The 15,245-nt window shown below is 45.3% G+C and overlaps 1 protein-coding gene across 10 annotated transcripts in view; it reads right to left on the reverse strand.

Moving 5' to 3' along the window:
• The window catches only part of MARCHF10 (membrane associated ring-CH-type finger 10), an 82,965-nt gene that overhangs the window by 12,657 nt on the left and 55,063 nt on the right, over positions 1-15,245 (reverse strand). For all 10 annotated transcript variants that reach the window (XM_053212190.1, XM_027047924.2, XM_027047919.2 and 7 more), the window contains 3 exons: positions 12,851-14,270; positions 8,655-8,821; positions 6,166-6,275 (listed from right to left, as the gene is read on the reverse strand). In XM_053212190.1, the coding sequence (XP_053068165.1) occupies positions 6,166-6,275; positions 8,655-8,821; positions 12,851-14,270 (1,697 nt within the window). The remainder of the gene's footprint in view (positions 1-6,165; positions 6,276-8,654; positions 8,822-12,850; positions 14,271-15,245) is intronic.

Here is a 15,245-nt window from a genome sequence, read left to right on the forward strand (position 1 = left end):
CAGATGAAAGAATGACAAAAATGTATGATTTTGGACCAGACAGTGGCCCATTTAGCCATGTCTTTTGACCCTAGTCACTCCCAACTTGAATGTGCATCAGAATTACTGAAAGGGCCTTTTAAAACATAGCTGCTGGGGGTCACCTGGGTGGCTCAGTTGGTTAAGCATCTGACTCTTGATTTCAGCTCAGGTCCAGATCTCATCGTTTGTCGGATTGAGCCCAAGCCTAGCGTCAGGCTCTGTGCTGATAGCATGGAGCCTGCTTGGGATTCTGTCTCCCTCTTTCTCTGCCCCTCTCCTGCCTCTGCTCATATGCAGTACACATGCTCTCTCGCTCTCTCTCTCAAAATAAATAAATAAACTTAAAAAAAAAAAGCAGTTGCTGGGCACCACCTCTCCCCCTCCCCCAGATTCTGATTCAGTGGGTCTGGTGGGTAGAGCCAAAGAATGTGTATTTCTAACAAGTTCCTAATTGATGCTGATGCTACTGGGGATCACCCCTCTTGGAGAACCACTGCTCTAAGCTATGGATCAACAATGTGGTCTGGGGATGTGCTCTGGTGGGAAGGAAGGAAGGAAGGAAGGGAAGGGAAGGGAAGGGAAGTAGGGAGGGCGGAAGGAAGGGAAGGAAAGAAAGGGAACGAAGGAGAGGAAAGATGGGCAGACAGACACGAACTTCTCCAGTTGGAGACAGTACTCTCCATTTTGCCTCGGTGACCACCTCCCTTTATTATAATGACGCCTGCAGGATTCTGACCGTTTAATATGGGCCTGGCCTCTATGGCATCTCAGTGTACAATCTGTGATCTAAACTGTGCTTCAGCCTGCTTTCTCCTGGCCTGTCTTGGAGTTTGGAATGTTAGTTCGAGCTCTATCTGGGGGGTTCTTCCTTGCACCCCAACGCTGAGTGCCCCAGCCAGAGCCAGATCTGAGGCCTACTTCCCAGGTGAGAAATGTCACACAGGACTCCTCCTTCCCGGACAGCACCCACAGAGCGAAGGATGCTTCTTGGGCTTACTTTTCAGGCATCCTTGAGTAAGGAGGGTGGGAGGGTTGAGCTATGATTGGGCCACCAGGTGCCAGCAGCCCCAAAGTGCTGAGTCCAGGTCCTAGGGCCCCCGCAGTTGTTTCTGCTTCATGGGGCCACTCTGCACACAGCCTGTAGGAGCTCCTAATCCAGCCACTAGAAGCCAAGTAACAAGCCTTGATCTACGGGGCCTACAGGAACCACCCAGTGTCTGAGGGATGGGGCATAATCACATTTCAATGCCCTGTTAAAACCCATGGGCAACATTCACTCTACTCCTACTCAGGTGCGTTGAAGCAAACCAGGAAAACACTGGTCTAAGCCCCTCCACACCCTCAAAGCCATTGACAATGCTGACTGGACACCCAGTGGGCATGACTGCGATCTGGGATCAGATCTGGTGTCAGGTGTCTTTCTTTGATGTCTCAGATTTTGCCTTCAAGGGCAGGTGGATAGAGAGCTCACTCCTCTTTTTCCTTCCTGGTCTTAACTGTCTCTGCCTCAGGGAGTCTTTCTCTGGTCCTGAGAACGGGTCAGACCTCTTTGTGGCTGTTCCCAAGCTGCCTGCGCATCCCTCATTGTGATGCTCCCACACTAGGGTTACCCTCCCTATGCCCTTCCCGTTAGAAGGAAGTGACTGTGCTGGTCTTGGGCACCTCGGTGTCTCCAGCAGAGCATCTGATATACAATAGGCTCTCGATATGTGTTTTAAAAGTTAAACTTTTATGTTGTGTGTATTTTGCCACATTTCAAAAAAAAATTTTTTTTTTTGATACCTGGGCCCATCCCGGATCAATTAAATCAGAATCTCTGGGGCCCGGCCTAGACATGAATACTTTAATAGGAAAATAAAAAGGCATGCAGCTAAATGTTAATTATAGGGGATTTTTGCATGTTTGTGATTTTTATAATTGAAGAAAAGCAAACAAAAACAAAAACAAAAACAAAAACAAAAAAAAACCCCAAAACCACCTAAAGAAAAAATGCATAAGATAATTAGTTAATTGTTAATTAGTGAGTTAGCAAGTTAGTTGAGGTCAAGTGAGACCCAGACTGGGCTGAAGTCAGTTCTAGGCTTCTTCTGGTTTTGATCTTTTCCTTGTATATGTCTGTTTTGGGGACCAGCTACCTCATGTCTCAACAAAGGAACTTGTTTGCCAGGAGTGAAGGGCACTGGGCATTGGCTAAGATGGCCAGAGGACCAAGGTTTGGGAGTCGGGAAAGGCCTGGACCTCAGGAGCCCGTGTAGACATAACAACTCCAAGGCCAGGCCAAGGGGCCTCCCCGGCTGGGGACGAGCCGAGAGCATATTATATCCTCCATATCTTTCTGTTCAACAATAGTTACTTCCGCATTGGTCCACGGAGTTTCTGAACTTGTCTAAGTCATGCTTCCCTACTGTCTCAAGTTTAACTCAGACTGTTGGCAAACAGACTCCATTAAATCCACAAGGGTCCATCAGAGCAGTCAGAACCATTGCGAAAGGGTGAGCCCGCAACTGTTTTCCACCTGCAGGTGAATACTTCGCGTTGGTTCTTGGGACTGTTGTTCGCCCACCAGGGTGGGTCTGTCAGTCTAGTTTCCACCTGTGGTTATAATGAAGGGCATTTTCAAAAGGCTTTGATGGCCTGTCAGGTTCTTGCTGAAACTCATTTAAACTCTTTTCTGCTTCCATGTAGAGTAATCACTGTGCTAGGTATTTTCTGCTTTCCCCCTCCAGATTCAGTTTCCACCCTGTGCTGTGCCCTACACGCCGATCTCAATGGATCGCATTAACTAGACCCCCTTGTTCTCTGGCTTCCCGTTGGGTTTGGCCAATGGGAGGCCCTGGCAGGGGACCAGAGGGCGGGAGGAGAGGGAGGCCGGGTGGTTATTCTTCTTGTTCCCTCTCTGCTGGAGAGTGGTGTGGCAGTGGCTGCTTTCCGTTACTGAAGGTCACAGGCCATTGCGGACTCTCTCTCCTATACCTATGGGTCTCTTGATGCTGGTGGTTGCACCCTCCCCTTGTCACTTGAGGCCTGGGAAAGGTCACAATGCCAGTCTCAGGATACTTCATCCTACCTTGTTGGTTTCTTTTCCTGCACATTTCTGCTCTTAGGTCAGCTCTCCTTACTCACCCCTGTTGAGGGTGCCTCGATCTCTTCCACCAAGATTCTGGCTAACACAGTTACTTCCACGGTTCTGGTTAGGACATGCTTGTAGATGCTTCTCTCCACTGGTAGGATGCAGTGAAGCCAAGGTTCCGGGTATGACCCCTGCATGGGCTGGTTGGCTTTTTTCAGTGATGGACTCTAGCCTTGTCCTGGCGTGCTTAGCTGCCTCCCTCGAGTCCAGAGACGTTGGGCATCTCTGGGGCTGTAACACGGTGGATCTCATTCCCTGAGCGCCTTCTCTGCACAGGTCCTGGATTAGGGGTTATCCTCAAGTCTTCTCCTACCTCCCATCCTGTGGGGTAGGAACTATCTCCTCCTTCCTACAGATGAGAGAACTGAGATCCAGAGAGCTTGTGTAGTTTCCCCGAGGTCACACAGCAACTTTGGGGAGGGGAATAGGGATTTAGGTTCATACCTTCATCAAAGCTGGTGTGCTCTTCGGTGGGGTAGGCTGCCTCTGGCTATGTGATTGCAAACATTTTACTACAACTTGAAAAGTCTGCTGTGAGTGAGTGAATTCTACAAATACCAATGGTAAACCAACAGCGCACAGTGGTGGTAGCTGCTTTGCAGAGGGTGAACGATGCAGAAATACTTGGAACCAACAGGGGTCTTCCCTAGACAAGACAATCCCTTGGGCTGCACTGTGTGATGTCTGCAGACCATTCTGGTAGTATTCCACATAACCTGGCCTTGTCTGGACATGTCCTTCTCAGGAAGTCCCACAGGTTCCATTTCCGGAAATAATCTTCCAAGATGACCACGTGGAACCTTCTGCACCTTGGCTGGCATCCTGATCTCAGGCGCTCATGGGCCCTGGTTCCCTTCAGTAGTGTGGTTCCAGAATCACTTCTGTTTCTCATCTCAGTGCCTGGGGTTTGTGACCGAGTGATTCAAGACCCTCAGGCCTCAGAAAGAATGGACTCAAAATACATTTATTTCTCAGGAAATTCTTTCTTCCTTTTTTCCAAGTTTTCCAAGAAACTTCTTGGTTGTGCTATTCAAATATTTCATTCTTATCAATAGGTTGTCCTTCTGTCTCGAAGCCTTAGGGTTTTAAAAAAGGTAACTAAACAATTGCCTAGACTCAGATGCAGCATTTTGACTCAGCTGTGCTTTTTTCCAAAAAACAAACAAACAAACAAACAAACAAAAAGGTCTGGGCACAGGCTAATGATTTAAAAGTCAAAGGGACTCCTCTGAAGAATGACATTTTAGTTACTAACAATGATTTTATAGTTTTTTTTTCAACGTTTATTTATTTTTGGGACAGAGAGAGACAGAGCATGAACAGGGAAGGGGCAGAGAGAGAGGGAGACACAGAATCGGAAACAGGCTCCAGGCTCTGAGCCATCAGCCCAGAGCCTGATGCGGGGCTCGAACTCACGGACGGCGAGATCGTGACCTGGCTGAAGTCGGACGCTTAACTGACTGCGTCACCCAGGCACCCCGATTTTATAGTTTTAAAGTAATGTGCTTTACAGTTACGGTTATTAATCCTTTTTTTTTTCCTAATCATGTTAAATCATAATGGTAATGATGACTATTTTCATTTGATAAATACTTATTGACTGCTTATTACATGCAAGGCACCTTGTAGATAAACATCACCCGATGGAAATACAATGTGAGTCACAGATGCAACCCCGGTATGTAACTTGATTTTTCCCAGTAGCCACATTAAAGAAGTGAAAAGACACTGGTGAAATTAATTTTAATAGTATGTTTTATTTAGCCCCGTATATTCAAAATATTATTTCAACATTTAATTAATATAAAATTATTTATGTGATATTTTGCCTTTTTTAATACTGAGTCTTTGAAATTCAGTGTGCATTTGACACAGCACATCTTTCTTTTTAATTTTTTTTTTTTTAATTTTAGAGAGGGGTGGAGCAAGGGAGGGGCAGAGGGAGAGAGAGAGGGAGAGAGAGAGAGAGGATCTCAGGGAGGCTAGTGTGAAGCCCTACATAGGGCTCGATCTCACAACCCTGGGATCATGACCTGAGCTGAAATCAAGAGTCAGATCTCAACGGACTGAGCCACCCAGGTGCCCCTCACATAGCACATCTTGAGTGGCAGTAGCCACTTGTTCATTAGCCACATGTGGCTTGTGGCTGCCATATTGGACAGTGCAGTTCTAAAGAAAAGATCGTTTGCCTGAGAACTGAACAATTAACTATTATTCTGAGCACGGATCACCTTCCCACATAAGGTTACCTAGCTTTTTCTTTCTTTTTTTTTTTAAAAAATTTTTAACATTTATTCATTTTTGGAAGGCAGAGAGAGACAGAGAGCAAACGGGGGAGGGGCAGAGAGAGAGGGAGACACAAACAAAAGCAGGCTCCAGGCTGTCAGCACAGAGCCCGATGCGGGGCTCGAACTCATGGACCTCGAGATCACGACCTGAGCCGAAGTCGGCCGCTTAACCAACTGAGCCACCCAGGGGCCCTGCTAGCTTTTTCACAGTATTAGAATTGCAACCAAAATGTCCCAGGAGAATTAATTCACCGGGTGTTAAAAAGCACACACTAGGTGCTTACTACCTGTTAATAAACAGTAAAGCAGTTTTTTATTACCCTAGAGTTACTTGCTATGTAAATTAGGGACCATTTTTTCCAAGACCCTGATTTTTTTTTTCCTTGTCGCTATTAAATTTAAATTACTTCAGCAAATCGGGGCATGGAGCTTGCCAGAGTATTCCTGTTTCTGTGTCCAGTTGGCTACTCTGCCTTCCTACTTTTGCCCCTGACAACAGCGGGACCTCAACCCCAGGTGACCAAGACTTTCGAACCCTCCCGATGGCCTGATTTAGTAGCAGACCTTCTTGGAGACGCGAGCCGGGGGCGGGGGGGAACATTCCCAGACTCATGCCATGCACAGGCCTAATACTGTCCCTTTATCAGGGAAAGCATGTCTTCCTACCATGCGCCGCCTCTAACTGACTTTGACCCGTGGAAGCAGACCGGCGTGAGCGTCTCTTACCCGGGATTGCTGGTGTTTGTGGTAGAAGTCGGTCACGTTAAAATCATCCAGATCGACCAGCAGGCCTTGCTTACACATTTCGCAGGTCTTCGCGGCACCTAGATCCACTCCTGAAATTAAAGAATTCTTTGTTACATGTAGCCCTGGGTCTCTCTGTGCTGACATTTTGGGAGTGAACTTGTGTCTGTTATGAATTCTGAGTTTCAGTGACCTTTTTAAAGCCAGCCATTGTCTGTAGAAAAGGACCTTGAATCTGAGATCTGGAAAATTTCCTTCGTAATCGTTTTCATTATTATGCATGCAAGCTTTGTATACGTGAAATTCTCGTGACTTTTAAATAATAGGCCTTGCTTTCTGTTTAAATATAAACACGCTGCTTCATAAAATTGGAGTTGCTACATGGAGGCAGAGAATCTGTAACATAGGTGTTTGCCAAAAGAGTGAAGATTGGCCTATGTTGTTGTTTTTGTTGTTGTTGTTGTTTTTCTGACAGACGTAACACAGGTCCAAGCAAATAAATGAGGACCACATTGATGGCAGAAGCTATTCTCAGTCTGTGGCTTAAAAATCTGCCTTTCCTCTCACCCAGGTGACTTCCCCCCTGGGGGGGGGGGGTGGGGGCCATGTATGGGAACTAGCACGGCAGTATCTCTGGCCAGCCCCTGAGACTGAGCTCAGCCTCATCTGGGAAACGAAACATGAGAAGCCTTCCTTTGTTGCTGTGGGGTTGTTGGTTTTTTTAATTTTTTTTTTTTTTTAACATGCATTCTAGATCAGCATTTTTTCTCCGCTTATCCTGGTCCCCAAAGCAAAAATGGAAGATGCAGAACCGTGCTGTGTTGAGGCAAACACCATGCCCAGCGTCTTTTCCTGGCACGTGGGTGCTGCAGTTTTGCTAATGATGTCCTGGTGTTTATTTTCATGCATTAGAAACTAGAGGCCTGGTTAGTTACCTGCATTTATTTGGGAAAGGTAGGGTTGGTGCCGTTTTATACCCCAGTTCTACTCTGCCTCAATGGGGACGTAAAGAAATAGTAAATGGTAGAGAACGTCAAAAGACAAGGATGAATGGTGATCCCGTGTCTGCATTTTGTTTGCTTGATTTTTTTTTTTTTTTTAGGGCCTCTCGGTAGTGCTTTAGGCTACTGAGTGTCCCATGTGCCTCTGATCTTGATGGCGCTCAACACACCCCTACTGATGCTGGCGTTTTACAAGCAGTTAGCAGCGCTTTCATTGCACATTTCATGAGTGATCTTTTCCTGTGCTAGATGTTTAATTGGCCCAAATTTGTAGTAAGATAAAACACTGCATGACAGGGTCATTAGCGGCCAAGATCCCCGTTTCCTCCCCGTCTGAAGGACTGAGTACCAAGCTCGCTACGTGGAGATGTGTTTAAGCAGCTTGGATGATGGGCCCAGGTTTGTTTCCCTTGCTCGGGAAAATGCAGAAGGTGGACAGGGGATCAGGGAGGAGATGGGTAATGTGATCGGCCCACGGTTCCTGCCTCTTTCTCTGGAGGGGACGTGGCCACTCCCTATGGGGACAGGATAAAGCTCTTAGGTCTCCCAGGCTGCCTGAAAGAGTGATAACCAAGGAGGAAAACACGGAGAGAAGAGAACTAGGATCCAGCTATGGGGTAAAAGGTTTTCAGGGAGTTGTCTCTGAAAGACATAGCAGCTATTTTGTAATGGGTTCTTTGCATTGCCGTTTCCTGTTTTGGGTTTTTTGTTTGTTTTTGTTTGTTAATTTTGTTTTGGTTTGTTTGTTTGTTTTTGGTTGTTGTTATTCAAGTTGCCTTTCTTCCTCAAACCATGTTTTAAAGAAACCCCCTGTTTTCTGCCAAGAAAACCACAGCTGACCTCCCCATGTGGCCGTATTTAGGTTATAACCTCCCCAGGGAGTTGAGAAAGGGCTTCACATTCAGTTACAAGATCTGCAAAAGACAGAGCTGACAAAGCCAGCACGCGGAAATCTCTTTACCTAATACGGTTCTAGAAAATTAGATCAGCGCTCTTTCCCTGCCCCTACTGCCAAAACGCAGCTTTGCTCAGTTTCTTAGGTGACACCCTCCTTCCCCCGCAAATAAAAGGAAGCAGAACTGCTTTTGCCAGGTGTCTATTAGGAGGCATGGCTGCTGTGTGCTTTTGCTGAGGTGCAACCACTGACCTATTTCAGTTTCCTTCCTCCTGGGAGGGAATCTTAGCATCTCTGCTCGGGCTCAAGTGGGGTAGGATTTAATAGCATCGCCAAGATTCTTCTCTCAGACTTGGGAAACAAATTCATTTCCCTCCCATAATTTAAAGGCAGCATTTAGACCCGCTACTATCCATCAGCGCTGTGAGCAAGAGTCCTGGGGTCAGGGGCCATGGTTCTTCTGGCTACTGCTTAGGAGGAGAGGGGACAGTTGTCCAGGCTCGGAGTCCCGCACGGTGGTGTCTCATATTAATTATATGTTGGCTCACGTTTTCCGCTTCTCCTTCCCCACCCACCTGATGTTATTTTCACTTTCAGCCACTTTTTCAGGCACTCCTGATGAACAAACCGCAGGCTTCCCACACAGCCGCAAGGCTCCAGGAGGGGGTTGGTTGGGGAACCCCCGGCTATCTGACAGATGCGACACAAGTCTCCCTCCTCCTCTGAGTCCTCCTCCAGGAGACTAAATGGAAAACAAGCCCTGGTGAGCAGGGGTCTGCACAGTTGCAGTGTCTACAAACTACAAATACCACGTCCCGGGATGTTCAAGGGGGAGGCCCCCCCCAGGACTCCCCAGGCCCACCCCCTGCTCCCTCCCACCCTGCTGAAACTTCTTCCGGGTTACTGATAGCAGGTGCACAAAGTCTTGTGTCAGTCTCCTCTGCAGCTAGTGGTACGTGTGAGCTGACCAGGAGAACCAGCAGTGCCTCCATAAATCTAGAGGCGTGGGACAGGGCTACAGAAGAAAGTCATGGAAAGGGCTGGGCGCCCCTCCCCCTGTCGTGGCCACTGTGAGGGAGTTGGCGGTGTGGCTTGTTGTTGAGTACGTGGGATTTGCAGGCAGGGGGCCTGGGTTTGAGGCTTGCCTCTGAAACGTGTGGGTTTGGTGACTCTGGACCAGTTCTCGAAGCTTCTCAGGTCTCTGTTTCCTCACGTATAAAGCCATGTGGTGCCAATACCACCACTACTTATCTAACAGGGTGTTGGGCAGCCTGGATGCCATGATGGCGGTGTCACCGCTCTGCAAAGTGCATCGAGAGTCTGGCAAAGTATTTGCACACAGAGACCCCTCACTAGATGTCGTTTGGGATGATGATGAACCAAGGAACCTGGATGTGAATTCACCAATAGCATAACACTTGCCAAGAAATTTTGCCAACATTCCAGAATGTAAGCTGCTGGGATCTGATAAAGATGGAATTAGTGAAAATGTAAACAGATATGTTTGTGTCTAATCGACGGGGAGTGAAGACTAGCTGGTTGATGTTCATGTTGGGAGGGCCTTAGGAAGTCTATGGCTTGTTCTTTAGAATCCTCATGGCCTGGGGACTGTCTGGTCAAGGAAAGGAAACTGGCCAGAGACTCAAATCAAAGGAGAGGAAGAAATGGGCATTGCTCTGGAGATAGAAGTGTGTGCTGAGTTTCTGAAGAGACCTTCCTCCCCAGGAAACAGAAGTCGTGAAAAGGAACCGAATTATAGTTTTCTATTATGGGCACAAACAAAAGAGGAGATAAATCATATTTTTTAAAGACTCAGTATCTCTAAGATGTCAGTTCTCCCCAGAATAATCTACAGATTCAATGCAGTTTCAGTGAAAATCCCAACAAGCTGATTCTGAAACGTGTATAGCCCAGGACTCTTAAGGAACAAAGTGGGGAGGCCTACCAAAGGGCACCACTGGCTACCAAAACTTATAAAAGCTACAGACATTAAGATGACGTCGTATTGGATTAGGGAAAAACAAAAAGGAACAGGCCAGAATAGAGAGCTCTGAAGCAGACTCGTACATTTATAGTTATAAGACAGAGGTGGCCCTTCAGTTGAGCAAGGAAAGATCTTGGGACAGTTGGGCATTCACAAAGCATACCTCACATCACATATTAAACATTACTTCACATTTAAGACCAAAATCCATTTCACACTAAGTCCTAAGCGTTCAAAGTGAAACTGTACAGATTTTAGAAAAAAATAGGAAGAATATCTTTAAAACAATTTTTATGCCATTTATTTATTTATTTATTTTTTAAGATATGAAATTTATTGTCAAATTGGTTTCCATACAACACCCAGTAAAAAAAAAAACACACAATTTTTTTTAATGTTTATTTATTTTTGAGAAAGAGAGAGAGACAGAGCATGAGTGGGGGGGGGAGGGGCAGAGAGAGAGGAAGACACAGGATCCGAAGCGGGCTCCAGGCTCTGAGCTCCAGAGCCCAATGTGGGGCTCGAACTCATGAAGCACAAGATCATGATCTGAGTCAAAGTCACTCAACCTATTGAGCCACCCAGGTGCCCCAAATAGATAGAACATGTTAATGACCTTCAGTTAGTAAAGGATTTCTTCATCAAGATAACAAGATACAAATCACAATCCATAAAGATGGATATATTTGACTCCAGTAAAATTAAAAATTTATTTTCATTAAAAGACATCAAGAGGGGGCCCTGGCTGGCTCAGTCAGAGGAGTATGCGGCTCTTGGTCTCAGGGTTGTGAGTTCAAGCCCCATGTTGGGTGTAGAGATTACATAAATAAATAAATAAATAAATAAATAAATAAATAAATAAATAAATTCATTCATTCATTCATTCATTCATTCAAAGGAATGATAAATACAATGCAAGAATGGTTTCCTGGGGGCAGAAAGGATATTGGGAGGGGGTAGATGAGATAGGGTGGGTGAGGGGCTCAAGGGCTCCAGTAAAGTTCTATTAGCTAGAAGGTAGGCACAGGGATATCTGGGTTTTGCTTTATTTCGAATTCTCTAATTATTTGTATGCATTAAAGTAACTAAGGGAAAATTTTTAAAGAGTATAAGTGGCATTGAGAAATGGGCTTGAAATATTTAAATGAGGCATATTATAAAATATGAGCCAATGCTTACTAAAAATTGCATTTATATGCAAAGATAAAAGATGGGAAGCAAAGTTATTTTATAGTGCTTATCTCTGGATTATAGGATTACAGGTGATTTTTCTTTTAAGTTTATATTTTTCATACTTCCTAGAATGAACATTTTTGAGATAAACAGAAAAGCATAAGGTTTATTACATACAGAAAGAAAAAGGGTGTCTGATGGGCGAAGTACATAACTCATAGCTGTTTAATGCATTGCCATGCCGAGACGTGGATGTATTTTTAAAAGAAATCATTTTTAGCTCCAAGGCATCACTTTGGGATGGTGGAAGACCAGACTCCTGACAAGTGGGTCTGAAGCTGTATTTTTGGACAGGTGTAGATGGGTGAGTGTGAGGCCTTTTGGCCCTTAACCATGAGTCGATCTGCTGGTAGCTCGTATAAAGGAAAATTGGGGTGCCTGGGTGGCTTAGTCGGTTAAGTGTCCACTTTGGCTCAGGTCATGATCTTGTGGTTTGTGAGTTCGAGCCCCCTGTCGGGCTCTGTGCTGACGGCTCAGAGCCTGGATTCTGTGTCTCCTTCTCTCTCAGCCCCTCCCCTCCTCATGCTCTGTCTCTCTCTGTCTCTCAAAAATACATAAATATTAAAAAAATAAATAAATATGGAAAGGAAAAGGTACTGCTAATAGGAGAGTGACTTAACTCCTGCAGTTGGATAACAGACCTCAAGGAGTGTCCTCTCTTACCCTCTGCATTCTAATTCATTGCCTTAGAATTTCCCCACTTACAATGAATATCAACAGATAACTAACGGCTGAAATGAGCCACACTAACGCACACAAAGGCGGCTTGCATTCACAGAATGCGCTTCCTGATCAGTAAGCCAACATCAGGGTGTGGTAACACCTACGTAAAGGAAACAGAATCCTGACACGGTGTCTAATGATGGCTTTAAAAAGTATCAAATTTCATATATTGTGGATGTTGTGAAATATCCCCACATCATCTTACAAGACAGGGAAGATCAAAGGAAAGGGCAATCCAGAAAAAAGACCTGTTTCTCTCTCATGCGTGAGAAAGAACACATAAAATGGAAGCTGTGGTTACCCCAGCGTAGCCCTTCGGAGAACCGAGGTAACCATGGTAACGGTTTGGGACAGGCCTTTTGGTTGGAAAGATTCAAATTCTAGAACTGTTGGTTGGATTTGCACAAAGTCCCATGAGGGAGAGCTGGTGAACTTCAAGTGTGGAGTGGCTCACTCTCTGGGGAGATAGCAACCTTTTCGTAAAAGATCCTGGTTCCTAATTGCCCATGAGAAGAGCTAGCCCTACGTAGCAGTCAAAAATCCCTTATGTCTAGCAAACTTGCCTTCCTTAAAGTTATGGTATTTAGGGAAAAAAACATTTGGGGAACACTGGAGAGATTGAGCTGGAACACCAAAATTTTCCTCATAGATACACACATTTTAAGAGCAACAAAATAGATAATGTTGTCGATAAAAGCAATCATTAAAATGTCAAGGAAGGGCCTACTTAGGATTTAAAATTCCCATGATGCTCTAATGAAGGCAGTGCTTATTTCTACCTGGAAAAATGGAATAAAAAAGTATATACATATCATTATGAAAATTCCTCACCTTTCTTGCAGTTTCTTGAGTTTCTCAGAGTCTGCCTTTATCTTATTGGCTTCCTTTTCACCTGTGAAAGCAGAGGCTGCCATTCTGTTCCCGTTATCACTTTGATTTGGGAAATTAGAGACCGCGAAGAAAGTAAAAGGCATATTTTCTTGCAGGGACCCAGGCACGTGCAAATGGCCTTGTAAGTTCATTCTTGATGGTGAGGAGCTAGAAGACTCCCCCAAGGACAAGTTGCTTTGAGGATTTAGTAAGAGCTCTTCCGTATATTCTAGAGCCCCCTGGGATGGGTTCGTTAAAGGAATATCTTCTGCTCCCCTGACATCAAATTCATGTGCACTATTTACTGGAAAATAACTGTGGTTCTCAGCACTGGCGAGTGGATTCCTATTTCTAATAGGGGACAATGGTCGGCGAACATTCAACCTTGAGTTTCCCTCTGAGTCTGAACTGTGAATAAATGTAGACGACATCGACAAGTCTACTGGAATATCATCTCTCATGGCAGAATGCATTAATGATCCAGGAGTGTTATAAGATAAACTCACTGGTGATCTTGGAGCTGTTGGTCTACCAGAAAGAAAACAGTCAAGAGAATTACTAGAACTGCTTAAGTAGGCATGCCAATCTCTTTCATAATCACGGATACCAGGCCTGTCTTCCGTGGAGGTACAGTCTCTAAATCCATTTTCAGCACTGAGGTCATCATCTAGACTAGCTGTGGATTTGGTGTCCCATGAAGGAAAGGTGCTTTTCTCATGTTCACTGTCACCACTGTCATTCTCGTTAGGAGACCCTCCACCAGGTTGCTTGAGGTCTTGAGACACCCTTGCCCCCACAGGAAGCTGCTCTGTCACTGGTTCCATTGCATTGCTCATTCTTAATGAGCCACGACTGGACTCAGTTCTTCTTACCGAATTTGCTCTGCAATTTTCAGGACTTTCTTCAAAATTTTTACTTTTGGCCTGAGTGGCCGACGTCCCAAGAAATCGACTTCTCTTATGACTGGGAGGAGAACGAGGCCGGTGCATACCAACCAACAAAAGTTCTTCCTCTATGAGGGTCTCCTCCTCAGTGTCATCATTTTCTCCTCCAGGGTTTAATGATAAAATGGAATAAAAATCTTCATCTCTGAATCTAAATGGTGCCCTTCTTGACCCTCCCATGGTGGTGGTTAGGAGTGGTGGCCCCAAGGACTCACTCGACACTTGAGGGCTGTTTGTTCCTAGGAAGGCCTGAGATAGGCCCGAATGTGGCTCATTCTGAGAAAGAACACTTGAGTCTCCTTTTTTGGCTCTCTCAGAGGTATTCTCAGTCATAGTCATTAGCTGTGAAGATGGGACTAAGTGTCTTCTCTCTTGAGTTGGCCTCTTCAGCTTGGTGCCACTGGCCCACACTGGGCCCTCTTGTTGAACTATTGGATCTGCATGGAGAAAAGACAAGTTTATCATTCTTCTATAGGTGCTCATGGATGAAAGAGCTCGAACACTAAGAGTGAGAGTCCCTCAAGGAAACAAGCAAGCCTAGAGAAGGAAATCTGCACGCTTTAAAACGGCTGGAGGTACAGAAGCAGGACAGTAGAGGTAGCTTCATTTTATGCTTCTGGAGTCTTCTTTGTATATTTTGTGGAGCTCGGGCTGGTTCTGGGGCGACAGGGTGACCCTGAGGATACAGGTCTTTTTTTTGTGGAAGCTTTGGGAAGACTGTCCAGCCCAGGTCAGTCAGGGCCGATTATGGGGAAATCTCTCAAATGCTGGTTTTCATAACAGTGTTTGTGGATAAGGAAAACCAGCACTCCAGGAATGGCTTCTACAAAAACCACCAGTGCCTTTTCATCTGGATTCATTCAACACGCATTTATGACACTCCTGCACCACACACAGCTTTAAAAAATCTTAAGAAAATATAATCTACCTGGGCAGATTGGGAGGAAGGCTCTAGAAGCTGGTGTCCAGTTACCCTGATGACTTGGGTTACATTTAGTGCTTAGTGCCATAAAAATTATAACTCTCTCATGACATCATTATCTTCTCTTTGTCACTAGCTCCCAGTCGATTTGTAACTTCGAGTAATAATAGAATTCCTCCCCCGCCCCCTGATTCTAAATTATGAAGAGATGTATGGAGAAGAGGAGGCAAAGTGCCCAAATGGGTAGCAATTTCTAGTGGTGAAGTCACTTGGTCAAAACTTGCCTTATAAAAATAACGACTAAGCACACCTTACTGCGGGCTTATACTGAATGGGCCAGGCACCATACTAACTTTATTACATACACACATTTTGCCTCAGAATCCTAGGAAATAGGTGCCACAATGACACCACTTTATGATTGAGGGCACCAAGGCTTAGGTCACAAAACTTACCCAAGGTCACATTTCTAGGAAGTCAGGGTGTGATC

Source organism: Acinonyx jubatus, chromosome E1 (assembly GCF_027475565.1).
Source record: "Acinonyx jubatus isolate Ajub_Pintada_27869175 chromosome E1, VMU_Ajub_asm_v1.0, whole genome shotgun sequence".
Classification (NCBI taxonomy): domain Eukaryota; kingdom Metazoa; phylum Chordata; class Mammalia; order Carnivora; family Felidae; genus Acinonyx; species Acinonyx jubatus.